Source organism: Vipera ursinii, assembly GCF_947247035.1.
Source record: "Vipera ursinii genome assembly, chromosome: 4".
NCBI lineage: Eukaryota > Metazoa > Chordata > Lepidosauria > Squamata > Viperidae > Vipera > Vipera ursinii.
Window position 1 is genome coordinate 90520151 of NC_139514.1, and position 16998 is coordinate 90537148.

General features: G+C 38.3%; 1 protein-coding gene across 1 annotated transcript in view; it reads right to left on the reverse strand.

The window, feature by feature from the left end:
- Positions 1-16998, reverse strand: part of TMEM255B (transmembrane protein 255B) — a 54104-nt gene that overhangs the window by 23993 nt on the left and 13113 nt on the right. Inside the window, exon 4 of the mRNA XM_083362728.1 lies at positions 8611-8700. Coding sequence (XP_083218854.1) covers positions 8611-8700 — 90 coding nt within the window. The remainder of the gene's footprint in view (positions 1-8610; positions 8701-16998) is intronic.

Genomic DNA, 16998 nt, shown 5'->3' on the forward strand with positions numbered 1-16998 from the left:
AAGCCAAAGGAAGCTAGTAAAAAATACAGCCTACTTCAAGATAGGTTATGAATCATAGCAAAAGAACAGCCAACATTCCACCCAGCTTTTACATTTTAAACTGCTTTAAAATTTAACCTATCCCTAATAAAATAGAATGAATAAAGCAGATTAGATATTTTAAAGAAAAAATAAATTACAGTTTGGAAGCCTACTGTTACTGGTAAATTAACTCAGTTAATGTTTTTAAAAGCTACTATGACTACAAATTAATGATTCGTTAAGAAAAGAAATATTAAAAATAATTTACAAGGATTTTGTATCATCACCAGTAAAAAGAGAAAATACACTGAACATTTTCCTTTAAAGCAGCTTGTTAACTCAATTGATATGGTTATATATTATTGAAATTCACCTTCCTATTACCTTATTATTTATGAAGAAAATTGTTTTGTACCTTTAGACAAAGGTGATAAGGCTTTTTTTCTGATGCCATTGGCTTTCTAAAATACATTAATAAATTAAAGAAAGAATGGGCACGTATGAACAAGCCAGATAAAATCTGTTTTTTAAAAATATATTTTTTCTAAAACAAAATTAGCAATTAGATGATGCCTGCATGTCACTGACTTAAATTTCCATTTTGTTTTATGCTGTAGGTCAGGGGTGTCCACCCTTGGCCACTTTAAGAACTATGGACTTCAACTCCCAGAATTCTCCAGTCAACAGTTTGGGGACCCTTTGGGGTGCTGTGAAAAAAATCACTGAGACACTGACAGTGACGTGAACTAAGATATTTTGGGAACCTTTACTATAGATGTTATTTAAAAAGGGGGGGAAAAAGAGTTATTTTGGGACACTTGCTATTATTGCAAAATAAATCCACCAGATGGCAACATAATATTCACTCATTCTTATAAAGGACAAATTTTTAAGAAGCGTTTTGTACTGATTGCACCACATTAAATTTTTTCTGAACAGTCAGAAAGTAACTCATTCTGATTACTATTGGTTTAAGAAAGAAAATCTATCTAATAGGCTTTACTAGCTTTCATGTGCAAATCTGTACTTTTGCAGCAAACAACATATTTTATTTTATTATAAAAAGGTCTACAAAGTTTCAATAACCAGACTCACTTATATTTTGACAAATTCATGTAATCAGATTACTGATAGAAGAGAATACTTGCAGCTTGGAGTTGAACTGTGGGGTCTTTGGTGCTGTCTGAGTTTGGTGGGTTTTTTTTATGGGTTTCATTATCAAACTAGGTAACATCATTGGTGGTAGATTGCACTCCCTTCTAGCACTGATGATGTTATCTAGTTTGGTAATGAAATGTCTGCAAAAAAACCACCAAGCCCAGAGAGCACCTAGGACCCTACAATCACAAGATTATTGTTTGAATGGGGAAATGCCATATTCTAGTGTTGTAGCTAATTAAGCCATTTAGATCTTTTTAGGCCTGAAAGAAGCAAGGATGCACGAGACTGACACTCCCAAGTGGCAGGCAATGGGAAGATTATTGGAATCAATAAAACTCCAATACTGGTAGTCCTCAATTTATGACCACAATTGAGCCTTCATAACAAACTACAATGTCCAAAATACACATTTTATCTATTTAAATATAATCTTGTTCTATTTCCTAAAAGTTATCTATTTCCCACCATATTAAGTCATCTACTTAATAATACAATATCCCCTTTAATAAATCAAAACCATTATATATATTGCCTGGGTTAATCAATAATCTCAACATATTCATGATAATTAATTTTCTTTTCCCTTTTAGATCTAATTTTTCAATATTAGACAAATCAAATCCTTATTTTCAACTGATTTACAGCTATTTTAAATCTAATAACCAAAATTCCCTTTATTTCAACATCTCCTTTAACCCTCTAATTGACAATATAAAATCCCTTCTAATGAATCAAAACCCCAATTTTTTCAACCTTATTCTAGCTTTCTTCCTTTGCCAACTAGGCTTTCATATTAGTGCTTTTAGATCATCAAATAAATCTCCCTCTATTCTTATATATGTTATTTGAATTAAAGGAGACCATTTGATTGCCAGTTTTCTGGAAGGACTAGCCCATTTCTATTCATTAGATTGTCGCCTTCTTATTCCAGTCCCCCATGTTTGATTGATATATTTGTCTTCAATTCAATCTGTTCTTCTTTCTCAAATTTCTTCTGATTTGTATAGAAAGCCATTTCCATTTTCAGTGTTGTCACTTCCTTGTCTGGGTTTTCCATCAGCTGTACTTGTTGGTCAATTGAGTCCTCTGTCTTAATATTTGATTGTTCCACTTCTTCTGTTATCTTCTGCATTGTTGGTTCTTTGGTTGTAATCAAAGTTTGGCTTTGTGGATCTAAGCTGGCGTCTTGATCTTTTATTTTAGGTCTCATTTTATCACAAGCTGAAAGAATAGTTTCATCTATTGCTTTCAACATGGAAAGAATCTTTTCCTGGTCTTCATCCATCTCTTTCACAAATTTGTAAATAGTTTTTCTAGTAAAAGTTGTTTGTTAAGCAAATGTCAGTAAAGGTTTACATTCACAGTTCAAGTAGGCCAATTTTACCGCCCAGCTGTTCTCTTACAATTGAGTCTCTCACAGATGATGCCAAGGTCAGAAAAGTCTTATCTATGTTCTGGGCTTTAAGCAAAGTCTCTTTTTAGGAAATAACAAATTGCCATACCAAGTTTCACCACAAGATGTCACTGGTGCCATTTAAGGTTTTTTTAAGTCCCGATTTTTTTCTAATTCTTTTTCCAGTTTTATTTCTTTTTTGTAGATAAAAACAAGAGTCACCAGTAAAAATAGGAAAATTTTTGGTCCCCAGGTTTCAGGAACATATGAATCCAATTAGATTGAAATTGTTCTTTTTAATGCTTTGATTCCCCTGGGTAGTCAGATGCTGCTATTCTTACAGGGTGGGATACAAATTCCCTTCCTTCTCTCCTCACAGGGGGAAGATAATTCAAAGAGCTTTTACAGGAGGAAGGTACTTAGGGTAAAGAGGAGATAAGATCTCACCCAGTTTCATCCGTGTTGCTTTCAAAGTGCTCGGTAGTAGGTTTGACTTCGGCTCTCAGCAGCTTAGTGACGAGCTATATTACTATGGCCGGTCTTTTTCCCACTGGTTTGAAGAGCTGCCTCGGATCAAGCGGGGGTCCTCTCCTTGCTCATCACCCCTACAAGGCGAATTTCAACCCTTTCCAGGGTCCCCCAGAAGCTAGAGATGAAGCTTGCGTCCTCCCAGGCTGCGATGGCCACAAACACACATGATTCTACCATAGGCTGATTCATACACTGCTTTTTGCTTTTTACTACTCATGTCTTACCCAAACACAACTTTTTCAGTTTTCTTTTTGATTCCCACCCACCCATTCTTCCATATTTTTACATAAAAGCTAAACTAAACTGTTACAGACTCAATGGGGCCTTCTTACAAACAGGTCTGGGCAGCCCTAGGACACATCAGAACTTGTGTTATGCTTAGACCAGCCTATTATTAAACCAGCTTAAGAAAATCCTGTTCAGACTAAAACATTGTGGCAACAGCTTGCAAACTATTCAGTCCAGCTACAGGCCACCATGTACTCCCTTTGAGACTGCTGGGCTTTCCCACTTTTCTGTTTTATAAAGCAGCCACCTTCCCTCCTGTTGGGGACAGTTGTGGAGGAATCTTACCGGATATATAGTATGCATGTGTATATGAATACACCCATGCATATCTTTATACACAAAGTTAAACTGAACTTATACAATTAAAGCATCAACATAATATACGTGCAGTTTTTAAAATATCACTTCTTATTCTGTTTTTAATGTCTTTTTGTGAGGGCTATAATAACTCAGCTATAAAATTTATCTTGTGTACAGAAGGTTTCTGGTTCAAGATGTGGCAGAAACTTTTTTTCTTTTCCTGAGCTTCCTACTTTTCCCAGTGCTTCCCCCCCCCACCAGGTTCTTCCAAATGAGCAACCTTCCATTTAACAAAGTAAGAGTTATAGACTTTGTGATATTCCAGCATCCATGGGAAGAGAAGCTCTGAAAGGTATAACAGACTATACTAAGCACTGAATCAGTTTGAAGGGGTATTTCTGGGTCTGTAAAGTAGCCCAATGCTGGGGTTTCCCTGCAACAAATGGATAGGAACATGACATAACCTGGAAATGTGTACTTGGGAAGTGGAGCAGAAAAGCATATTCTGAGGTAACTCTGATGATGGGTTGAGGATTAAAGGAAGCAATGTCCTTTTCCACTTTCCAGAAGTGGTTGTTGGTCTGTTTAGGCAATGGAGGGACTGGGTGGTGCAGATAAGCCTTTAGGTTTTGGAAGGAATTATATCCTTATATCCCTTATTTCTTGACCCTGTTTGAGTAAACACCATACAGTGAAGACATTCGACTAGCATCCCACCTGGTTTAGTCCTTGCCTTTATTATTTATTATACATCTATGCACATTTATTATAGTATAAAATCTACAATGAAACAATTCTGTGCTATTCATTCTTTTATAAAATAGCAGACTGCTTAAATATTGCAATACAATCATTCTCTACTCAAATGTCACTTACCTCATTCAAGCTATCAGTGCCTTCCCTCCTGGCTTAGTTTACCCTCTTTAGTTTCTTTTGAAAGTTCATATTACCTTTACTTGTATTCTGCCTCTCTCGCTGTGGCAGCCAGGTTTTCCATATACGTTTCCAATGGCATAATAAATGCACAGTATAGCTCTATGTGAACTGTTCTCCATTTCATTGGCTACCCAATTATGCATTTATCAATTATTGAAGAGGTATCACTTGAAAATAAATTCTCTTTTCTTTTAAGGAGGGTGACGCTGGGTGCAGAAGAGAAATTGATTTGTTTTGCTTGTTCTGCAAGGGCATTTGTTTGCAGCATGTAAGGACCAGTGTCACTGCTATGTAACAATATATGTGAAAACAACATAATTCATGTATAATAGGTTCCTGTAATTTTCCTTTTATCTGCACTAACATCATTATAAGCTACTTTCAGCTGTATTTATTTCATCTGATTTAGGCATTTCAGTCATTTTTAAAGGTGAACAGTGGGTTCAAATACGCAGATGCTTGATGGAAACAAAAGCAAATTACAAGTACTATAATTCTGAAATAAAACAGGAATACATTAAACCAAGCCACCTTTACATCCATTTCTAATTTTTTTAAGTGCTTTTCTTAAGTGAAGTGTTTTTCTTCTGAACTGGACAAATCATTGTACAGACATAGATACAGACAAAGACACATGCAGATATTTTCTTTCTGCTATTTATCAAGTTATGCCATTTTTTAACATAGAAAGGATTGTCTTCTAATTCATCATCTGTAAAAAATAAAACTGAAAGCACTTACCACTGAGATGAAAAGATACTAAACTTGTATTAGTCTTGATATTCTTTTAAAAAAATCAAGGAAAACATATTTTTTTCATGTTTAAAATAGGGATACACTGGCAAAAATGGATAGTACTGGCATTTTTCATTCCAGCTCTTGCCAAAAGAAATCAGAGTAAAGTGCCAAGTTATGTCTCTCCCCAAGGTTAAAGGGGTTCATAGTTCACTTGACATTAAAGGTAAAAGGTAAAGGTTCCCCCGCACATGCGTGCTAGTCGTTTCCAACTCTAGGGGCTGGTGCTCATCTCCGTTTCAAAGCCGAAGAGCCAGCGCTTGTCCGAGGATGTCTCCGTGGTCATGTGGCCGGCATGACTAGACGCCAAAGGCGCACGGAATGCTGTTACCTTCCCACCGTAGTGGTCCCCATTTTTCTACTTGCATTTTTACATGCTTTCGAACTGCTAGGTTGGCAGAAGCTGGGATGAGTAACAGGCACTATTGGGGTTTTCAAATTGGGTTCTGTGGACCCCTAGGGTGTAATAAAATTTGAGTGGGATCTGCAGGACTAAAAGAAGAAAAAACTCTCTGAAAATGATGGAGGGTTTTCCTCCCTTGGTCTCTAATGGAAAACTCTCCACAAGAGGAGAAAAAAAAATCTGTAAGGGATTAAAGAAAAACTGTCCATAAATGACTAAGATGAAAAATAATAAAAAAATATCTCTTTGCAAGGAACACATAATTTTTCTCCTTTAGTTCTTTGCAGATTTTTTTTAATAACCAATGTCAGCTAGCATTCAAAAGCCCATCCCTCCCTGGTCAGAGATTTTGGGGAGAATTTTTAAAAAATAATATTATTGAATATTATAGTTAAGTTAAAAAAAATAAATCTAAGCCAAAATAAAGAAAAAAGGAGAAGGAAAGCAATAAAAAGTGGAAAAAGGAAAAGAAACAGAAAACAGAAAAAAGTTAAGGAAGAAACTTCCAACCTTCTTCACTATAGTTATAAATATATTTAAAGCTATTTCTCCCCTTCAAAATTATATGATTCCCTTCCTCCCATTTTCTGCTCTTATTAATCAATAAATTCAGAATTCATCATTTATCCCAGATTTTATGGTCGGAGGCATGAGGAGAAAGGTTCCACAGTCTGGAAAAGTCTGAAACCCCTCACATTATGCGGTCATGTTATTTTATATTTTTCAAAAAATTGTAGGACTTTCCTCACATATACCTCTTTGTAGTATTAATCAGGGGAACTGGACATCTACTGTAAGAAAATCTATGTTTTGTCATGGTATAAGTAGCTCTTTTTTCTCCCAGCTCCATCTATTCATTTCATGGTATGTGTCATGAGTTTTCCTTTTGATAAACGTACACAAGTGGGACTACAGGGACAGAAAAGATATAGCTTTGTTTTGCTTATCTCTAAACTGAACTATATCTAGCAGAGTTTCTCTGGAATCTCAGCCATCCATTCCTATTACAATCCAAGACTAAACATGGAAGATGACATGCCAAGGTATTCCCAAAGATGCTTTTCCATGAGGCAACTGGATTTTCTTGTTTTTCTTTGAAGACATTTCGCTTCCCATCCAAGAAGCTTCTTCAACTCTGACTGGATGGTGGGGAGCTGAAGAAGCTTCTTGGACGACAAGCGAAATGTCTTCAAAGAAAAACAAGGAAGTCCAGTTGCCTCATGGAAAAGCATCTTTGGGATAACTATGACCTGGATGACTGAGAATCTCCATAGACATGCCAAGGTATTCATGATTTTTTATTATGGTATGAAGAGCAACTCTAAATGAGGTGATTCCTTTTGCTCCCACTGATTACATAATCTGTGTTTACATCATTGGTCAAGCAAATAAACCCTAAGCTCTTATCAAGGCTAAGCAAGGATAGGCCAGGTAGTTTATACAAACTCAAGCAAGGTTTGCTGAGACAGGCAGCTGGTGTAATACATTCCAGCAAGACAACCATCATTGCAGATGGGTGCGATTTATCTGACAGTATTGAATTGGGTGAAGGCTGAATGGCAAGCAATCAAAAGCAAGGAACCATGTTTGTCTTGTTGGATCAGCAAAAGAAGTATGTTTCGGATCCCTTTAATATTTGAAAATCACATTTAACAGTTAAAAATATACCCTAAGTGTTCAGAATCAAAAATCCATGTCTGCCTTATTGGACCAGTTACCTTTCAGTCTTAGTGGACATGGGCTCTGTTTTAATGAATCATTAAAGGTAAAGGTAAAGGTTCCCCCGCACATGCGTGCTAGTCGTTTCCAGCTCTAGGGGCCGGTGCTCATCTCCGTTTCAAAGCCGAAGAGCCAGCACTTGTCCAAGGACGTCTCCGTGGTCATGTGGCCGGCATGACTAGACGCCAAAGGCGCACAGAACGCTGTTACCTTCCCACTGTAGTGGTACCTATTTTTCTACTTGCATTTTTACATGTTTTCGAACTGCTAGATTGGCAGAAGCTGGGACGAGTAACAGGCGCTCACTCTGCTATGTGGCACTCGGGATTTGACCCACCAAACTGCCGACCTTCTGATCGACAAGCTCAGCGTCCTAACCCACTGAGCCACCGCGTCCCTTAAATAAATCATTAGGAAACTCCTAATATTGTTTTTCTTCATGCAAAACCAACAAATGTCTCACTTTGAAGGAGTTCTTAAACAGCATTTTAGAACATTTTCATCAGTTGCCTTTCATTTCCCCATACCTGTCCCATTGGTTCTTTTTGAACTGAAATTCTGATCCATACTGTTTAGGCTCGGAGGTATCCAGACAGTATGGCAAAATAAATAAATAAGTCAAGGTGGCAGCCAGGGTGGAAGTGATCAAAGCTATATTTTTTATATCCAATCCACTTGAAAAACAAGCAGAGCTTGAATCACACTGTTGTACCTGCCGTATTGACTTTTTGTCCTGCCGACCCTCCTGCTTATGCTTCAACTTTTACCAAGGACAATTAGTGGTTTAGATTCATCATGCTTTGAAAACTTGGTTTTTCAAAATTATAGTGTATATGCGTAATTCGTTGCCATTATTTCGAACTTTTGTAAGGGGTGTGAGAATATATCAGAAGCATACTAGGGGTGCGGGGTATAGAAAAGGTTGGGAACCACTGCCTTATGATGATCTAATTAGCTAAATGTCTAGATTTTTAACACAGCGTGAAGAAGTTGTTGGTTACACAGGTCTCATAAGCAGTTTAATGTTAACAAGGAGGAAGAATACACAAAAGCACATACTTACTATGTGACGTGCTGCAAACACACCATCAACAATTGCACAACAGAAAGCTGCTACCACTCCAAAGCTGATGAACACGATGGATGCTATCAGCTAAAAAGAGAAATCAGGGAACTTAGGAAATAGAATTGCTTGCACATGCTATAAACTTTGAACATATGTGCTGTGCTGTGCTGTGCAACACATGTAAAAACACCCCTTTATGTCATAAAATACACAGTCAGTTTCAGTTTTCAGTTTTATTTGATTTCTATACCGCCCTTCTCGCTAGGGACTCAGGGCGGTTCACAGGGCATATATAAATAACGATACAAAAGTTAAAAAGAAATTAAACCAGTGCCCAGTTAAAAAACAATAATAAAATAGTAAAAGACACCAATTTAAAAACCCATAATCCCCCCCTCAGGCCAGACCAGCTAATTCAAATAAATGGGTCTTCAGCTCGCGGCGGAAGGTTCGGAGGTCTGATGCCATCCGGAGCTCAACCGGCAGTTGGTTCCATAATGCCGGAGCGCCCACAGAGAAGGCCCTCCCCCTGGGGGCCACCAGTCGGCATTCCCTGACCGGAGGCACCCTGAGGAGGCCCTCTCTGTGGGCACGTACTGGGCGGAGGGAAGTTGACGCCGGCAGCAGGTGGTCCCCGAGGTAACCCGGACCCATGCCATGTAAGGACTTAAAGATCATGACCAAGACCTTGAACCTCACCCGGAAGACAACTGGTAACCAATGCAGCTCGCGGAGCAAAGGTGTAACATGGGAGTACCGGGAAACTCCCAAGACAACTCTCGCGGCCGCATTCTGTACCAGTTGGAGCCTCCGAGTGGTCTTCAAGGGAAGCCCCATGTAGAGAGCATTACAGTAGTCAAGGCGAGAGGTCACGAGCGCATGAGTGACCGTACACAGGGCATCCCGGTCCAGATAAATAAGACTATTGGTAGTTAAGTATATACCAGTATATACCAGACAGATGCATGGCAGGAAATAAATATGTAGCTGATCTTACTGTGCATAAAATGGACACTAAATGATGATTCAATGATTCTAAGTAAATGTTCCCCATTGGTGCACTAGTTCACGGGTGTCAAACTAACCACATCACATGACGTGTCACCACGTATCGCGACTCTTTTTGCATTGCCAGCAATGGAATGGGCATGGTATCGGTATGGTGAAACCGCCCCGCAGGCCGGCAGTTTGACATCCCTGCACTAGGTGAATGAAAAAGTTTCACTGGATAAAACTGACAAGTGACTTGTTCAGCATTAATTACCTAGTCTATAAAAGAAAAATAAGAGGGAGCTAGGCTTAACCAACTTACAACAGTTTCCTCCATCCAGCAAGCATCTGCTTGCACATGGCAAAGAACTGGATAAACTGGATAGTTTTGACATGATTATGTACTATTTACCACTCCATCCTACAGGCAGAAGACCATAATTTTTAATGTTTCACTATGTAGAAATGTGACTGCATGGAGAATACTGCATTGAGCACAGTAACTGGAACAGGTTTTCTGAAGGGGGAGGCATTTGTTGTTTAATTAAAATGTTCCACTACCCTGCATGTCATCTGAAATAATGCAGCCTACTTTATCCCTCATGAGTGATCTTGGTTATGAAGTGATATGCTTAATTTTCCCCCCTAAAGATTGCTTTCCTAAAGATTTTCCTAAAGAATATTGAATTAAGGTTAATATTGAAGGAAGCATTCTGCTATAAAAGGATTTATATCATAACCCTCAATCTCTGATTAGTCTATCCAGATAATGCCTCCATTCATTTGTACAAAGCCTCTCAATGTTTGGATAACTAGATTTTGTGTAGGGAAACAATATAATATAGTATAGTCCCCTACAGTTGAGAAGCAAAAAACAAACAAATAAACAAATTTACAAGGGTATTTGTAAACTGGGGTTCCCAGTCTTCTGCTTGATCTGGTACCATTATCAGACTGTTTACAAGTGGCAGGTAGACTCATGATAATTGTTTAATGTACTGTACTATTTTGCCCTGTCTTTTTAGGGAACTAAGGGTACATATACAGCATAAAATGAAATACATTGTGTCTTGCCTGGTTGCCCCTCTGCAGCTATTAAGGCAGCTTATCATTGCAATAGGCACCAAGACATACAATTTATGCTCTATTCTCTCCAAAGGTTGGTGCCATGATAAGAGCCTGGATGTAATTGAGACTTCACTCAAGAAATGTCTCATTACAGGTTACGATTATATCACAGGTACTGGATGTTCATTATTCATTTATATCTATTTGAGCTGCAGCACTTACGATGATTACATTGGATTTCTAATGAGAAAAAGCTTTGTAATAACCTAGCTGCAACTTCACCTCTTGTGGAGGAGGAAACTTAATTATTTTTTTCTGAAAAGCCTCAAAGCATTCTGTTCATCCAGAGGGACAAAAAATTATGAAAAAAGTTGATTATTCAAGTGAATTCTAATAAATAATTTGAAGATATTTCAGCAAAATTAACTAGCTCAATATATTTAAAAATGGCATTGAAAGAAAAAAAAGAAAAGAAAGAGAATCTCCTTAAATGGTTGTTAAAAGAAGGATCAAAGAAAGGTCAACTTTACTCATTGACCATGATTAAGCAACTCTGATTTTGGGATTCAAAGAGGATACACTCAAGATTAAAACATTTGGAACACTTCCTTCCTATAAAATTTAAAGATCAGGAGGAAAGTATTAATTTACTCTCCTATTTGAGCTACCCTGAAAAAAACAGTTGCTGTGTTAAGGCAACAATTTTACTAATTTCTGAATCCAGCTTTCCATATTGGAAAAATGCTAAACTGGATTTATTAATAAACAAAGTATCTTGAATTGTCAAAAAGAAACTAGCAGTTCTATTTCTCACAGTTCTTAACAGTGTTCCTCATCCTTGGCAGCTTAAAGATGTAAGGACTTCAAGTCCCAGAGTTCCCTAGACAGTCAAGTCAACACATTTTCACACTGCTAAGGTTGAGAAAAACTGGCAGGTAAGGTAAGGTAAGGTAAGGTAAGGTAAGGTAAGGTAATGAGCCTTGGTGGAGCAATGGGCTAATGCCTCCTTAAGTAACACCAGCTGCCTGCAATTAGTGCAGGTTCGCATCCCACCAGGCTCAAGGTTGACTCAGCCTTCCATCCTTCCGAGGTAGGTAAAATGAGGACCCAGATTGTTGGGGGCAATTAAGCTGACTTTGTAATAATGCCGCTTGGGGTGTGTGTGAAAGCCCTAACAAGCAGGCATATACATAGAATGAAGGCTACTGCTAAGCTTGTAAGCCACCCTGAGTCTTCGGAGAAGGGTGGGATATAAATGTAATAAAAATAAAAAAATAAAAAATAAGATAGCCATTATTGTCATTTTTTTACTGTGGGCACAATGGTACACATCAAAAATGAAATTTAGTAGCCCGCTCTCAAAGTGAAACACAAACATGACACACACCTAAACATACTATATACAACACATGTATAGACCCACACCCCTACATATACATAACAAATAAATATTAAAAACTGTCCATCTTGAATATATAATGGAAGGAGGAAGCTTGAGAGTTCACAATGCTGCGTGGAATGAAACTATGGCGGAATCTGGATGTTCTGCTACGGATACCACGAAGCCTCCTCCAAGAAGGTAACAAGGAAAACAGGTTGTGAAAAGCATGTGTAATCTTACGGACCCTGCTCAAACGTACATATTTGTTTATCATTTACTAGCACCAAGAGAAAGTGTATGCTTGGTGTTAACAACTATGGGAAAGAAAAGCCTGGCAACAGTTTATGAATTATATTTTTTTGCTCACAACTTTAGATTACAGGCAGTCCTCGATTTACAACAGTTCATTTAGTGTCAGTTCAAAGTTACAATGGCACTGAAAAAAGTGACTTATGACCATCACAGTTATCGTCACAGTTACAGTTACGACCTTTGCAGCATCCCCATGATCATGTGATCAAAATTCAGATGCTTGGCAAGCGGTTCATACTTAAGATTGTTATTGTGTTCCAAAGTCATGTGATAACTTTTTGCGACCCTCTGACAAGCAAAGTCAGTGGGGAAGCTGGATTCCCTTTACAGATGTGTTACTAGCTTAATAACTGTAGTGATTCACTAAACAACTGTGACAAGAAAGGTTGTTAAATGGGGCAAAACTCACTTAACAAATGTCTCACTTAACAAGAGCAATTTTGGGCTTGGTTATGGCCATAAGGACTATCTGTATGCCAGTTTGCTGCATTACTTGACACTGCAAAGATATTTAATACTGCATTTTAAAGTATACTCTACAAATGAATAAGTTCAAACTTAGAAGGATAATGTACAGGCTGAAGCATGTCACCTGTGTCATCAACACTCTGTTAATCTGTAGACAGAATTTATAACCAGCATTGTTGTGTAATAGAAGCCCCTGATCTTGTGGGAGAAAGCCCAACATGCCGAACCTAGAAGAAATCAGTGCTTGCTGCTCAGCCCAGTTGAACCTGATTTGTGCCTGTTATGCATCTGTTCCCCTTTTGCCTGAATAATACCTGGGATTATGATAGCTGGCTCAGGACTGAACATTTTTTTGCAGAATTTAATGTTTTGCCAACACAATGGTTCTGCCTCTTAATCTATAATCCACCGAAATCATGAATATTCTGAATTATGCTTCTGTCTTCTAGAATATTGCCTGTCTTGGCCTGTCTTGTGTTATTTACAAATTTGATAAGAATTCCTTTCATTTTTCTCAGCTGCCCCCCTTCCCCCACATGGACATTTCCTTAAGCTCCCCTTAATATTTGTGGTAAATAGTATCGCCCAACACATGAATATACTGTTTGTCCTATTCTAGTAGCATAAGCAGGGCTTTTTTTCTCATAGAACACTCAGAACGGAGTTCCGGCACCTTTTTTGGATGGAACCTTGTAGGGTAGGCAAGGCGGGTTGTATGACATGTGTGAGTTCCGGCACCTTTTTCTTTTACAAAAAAAGCACTGAGCATAAGGGACTACATAGTGACTGTCTTCTTATTATATTCTCATATAAACTTAATGAGGTAGGTTAAACAGAGTAATGATGATTGGCAATCAGTCCCACTGGTTAGATCAGACCAAGAAATCAACTTCAAAGGAAGGCTAATACTACTTTTATTGAGATTGATTATAATAGAATCTGGAATGTCTGATTGTATTGCACCTGTTGCTCCTTCTTGTAGTTCATTGAATTAGGGAAGTTCTGTTTCAGCCACTTCCTAACATAATCTAGACCAGTGTTTCTCAAGCTTGTCAACTTTAAGATATATCAACTTCAATTCCCAGAATTCCTCAGCCAGCATAACTCTCACTCTCAGATTGCCCTAGTCATATAATACCACCATACAAGGCTGGCTGGGAAATTCTGGAAGTTGAAGTGCACATATCTTAAAGCTGTCAAGGTTGAGAAACCCCAATCTAGATGTTCTAGACATAGAAAATGCTTGACCCCCTTGTTATCTTGAGAACAGAATTTAGATATCTCCATCAAGATAATCTTCCCTACTTTCTACAGTGGCTCATTCTCCAGTAGCTGAAAGAAAACCTTGAGGATCTTCCCAATCTTTAATCGAACTGGGTCTTGTTGAGCTGAGAAGGGCCACAATAAAAAGTGTCCCCAAAGTTACCTCTTTCACTTGGAAGAGACTTAAGGATAACAAACATTAAATTATCTGTAATGATCTTGAACCATCATAGTCAAGTTTCTAAAACTTATTTCTTTAGCTTAAATCAGACCAGTAATTAAGGACCATGTCTTGGTTCTCCAAATTGTACACTCTTAGCAATTTTGAAATATCATATTGCCCATCAAAATGTTTTAGGTTAGGAAAACTAATGAGATTCACCTATCAAATATTACATCTGACAGAATAAAATTGCATGTGCACCTTAAAAATGGTATAATGAAAATTGTGTAATTGCATGGGCATTGTTTAATGACAGCAAAGACAGGAAGGTATAAGTCCTTCAATCTTCCATTTATGAAAACGGTCAATACTCCAGGATAATGCTGCCATTTCTTCTTATATATTCCATTTTCACTTGTATCAAAGCAACCTTTTCAACAGATAGATCTTTATCAAATGCAGCTATATCCCATCATGCAATGGTATGCAAGTTTGTAAATCATTGGTACTCATCAGGCAAAATTAAAGCAAAAAAAAGGGACATGATTTTGGAAGGAAAATAATGTCTATTATTAACTGTGAAATTTGCACTTAAGTCTTACAGCAAGTAGCTCATGCTATTATGCTGTACCCAGTGGCGTAGCGTGGGTTGTCAGCACCTGGGGCAAGGCAAGTAATTTGCACACACCCCTCCACAGTGGGCGGCGACCCGGCGGTTCGGATCGGATTCGCACAGCCAGCACTGCAGTGAGAGAGAGTGAGTGAGCCAGGCAGGGGCAGAGAGCTGCGAGTGCGAGCGCCCCCCCCAGATGTTGCGCCCAGTGTGGCCGGCCCCCCCTGCAGCCCCCACGCTACGCCACTGGCTGTACCCCTTTCCTAGTCTAATTGAACTATCAGTCTATCAGGTTCTGTTCTCAAGCTGAACTAAGACTGTGCCAAGAGTTGGACCATTTAACATGTTGCTACTTATAAAAAAACATATCCTTCCCTTTCCCATTGCATATTGATTTAACCATCACAACACTGACTTTCAAAGATGCTCTGCATGTTCAGAGCATACAAGTAGGAATTAATTATATAATATGATGTGTACAAAGCACAAATCTCTTATTTCAACAGGCAACAAAAGTAGAAGAACCCTAACTCTCCCTCATAGTTGTAGAACCCCATTCTACAAATGGAATCTAGTGAGAAGAAGCTAGAAGAAAGAAACAGCATTAGCATTATTTTAATTTATTAATTTGCATAGCACCCAACTCCCAATGACTCTAGGTGTTAACGAATGGATTTCACTATCACAAAATAAAGTGAGGGCTTAAACTCAGTTTTTAAAAGAAATTAGACATATGAAATCATGCCTCGTAATCAAAACAACTAAACACCTAGCCAAGATAGTTAAATTTTTGTCTATTAATGACTTCCAGCTAGGACTGTTAATAACTTGGGGAGCAGAGAACCTTTCACATTGGATAATGATGATGATGATGATGATGATGATGATGATGATGATGGAAGGGACCTTGGAAGTCATCTATTCCAACCCCCTGCTCAGGCAGGAAACCCTATACTATCTCAGACAAATGGCTGTCCAAACTCTTCTTAAAGACTTCCAGTGTTGGAGCATTCACAGCTTCTGGAGGCATGTTGTTCCACTAATTAATTGTTCTGTCAGGAAGTTTCTCCTTAGTTCTAGGTTGCTTCTCTCTTTGATTAGTTTCCATCCATTGCTTATCTCCCTCTTCTTTGTGGCAACCCGAGATATTGGAACACTGCTATCATGTCCCCCCTCGTCCTTCTCTTCATAAAACTAGACATACCCAATTCCAGCAACCGTTCCTTGTATGTTTTAGTCTCCAGTCCCCTAATCATCTTTGTTGCTCTTCTCTGTACTCTTTATAGAGTCTCAACATCTTTTCTACATTGTGGTGACCAAAACTGGATGCAGTATTCCAAGTGTGGCCTTACCAAGGCATTGTAAAGTGGTATTAACACTTCACGTGCTCTTTTTTTTTTAATTGAAAAGTTTTAAAATACAGTTTTCCTTTAAAAAAACCCCCTTCCCCCTCCCTGCTCCCCCCCTACCTCCCCCCAACCTCCCCCCCTCCCCCCCTCCCTCCTCCCCCCCTCCCTCCCCCCCTCCCCCCCTCCCCCCCCCGACTTCCCAGAGCTAAATACAAGCTATATATATATAAAAAAGCAATCATAAACAACCATATACTAACAACTATAAATTCTAAAATCCATCACTCTCTAGCTTATATAGGATAAAACAAACCTTAGCAATATTAAATATATATAAAAAACTAGAATAGAAAAAGAAAATAAAAACAAAAGAAGACTTATTCGAATGCTACATAAAACTTCTTAACCCTATACTTGTTCTGGATAAACTCAATCCATTTTCTCCATTCCATAATATAACGTTCTTGCGAATGATCTTTCAAATAGGCCAAAATCTTCGCCATCTCTGCCAGGTCGGAAACCTTTAAAGTCCATTCTTCTATGGTCGGCAGTTCCTCTTTCTTCCAATATTGACCTATCAAAAGTCTTGCTGCCGTAACTAAGTTCAACATCAACTTGGAGTCCACAACTGTAGCATCAACAATTATTCCCAACAAAAAAAATTGCGCACAAAACTTTATCCTCCGTTTAAAAATCTTCTGCATATTCCACCAGACTTTTATCCAAAAAACCTTAACCTTCTTACATGTCCACCATATGTGAAAATATGTTGCATCTT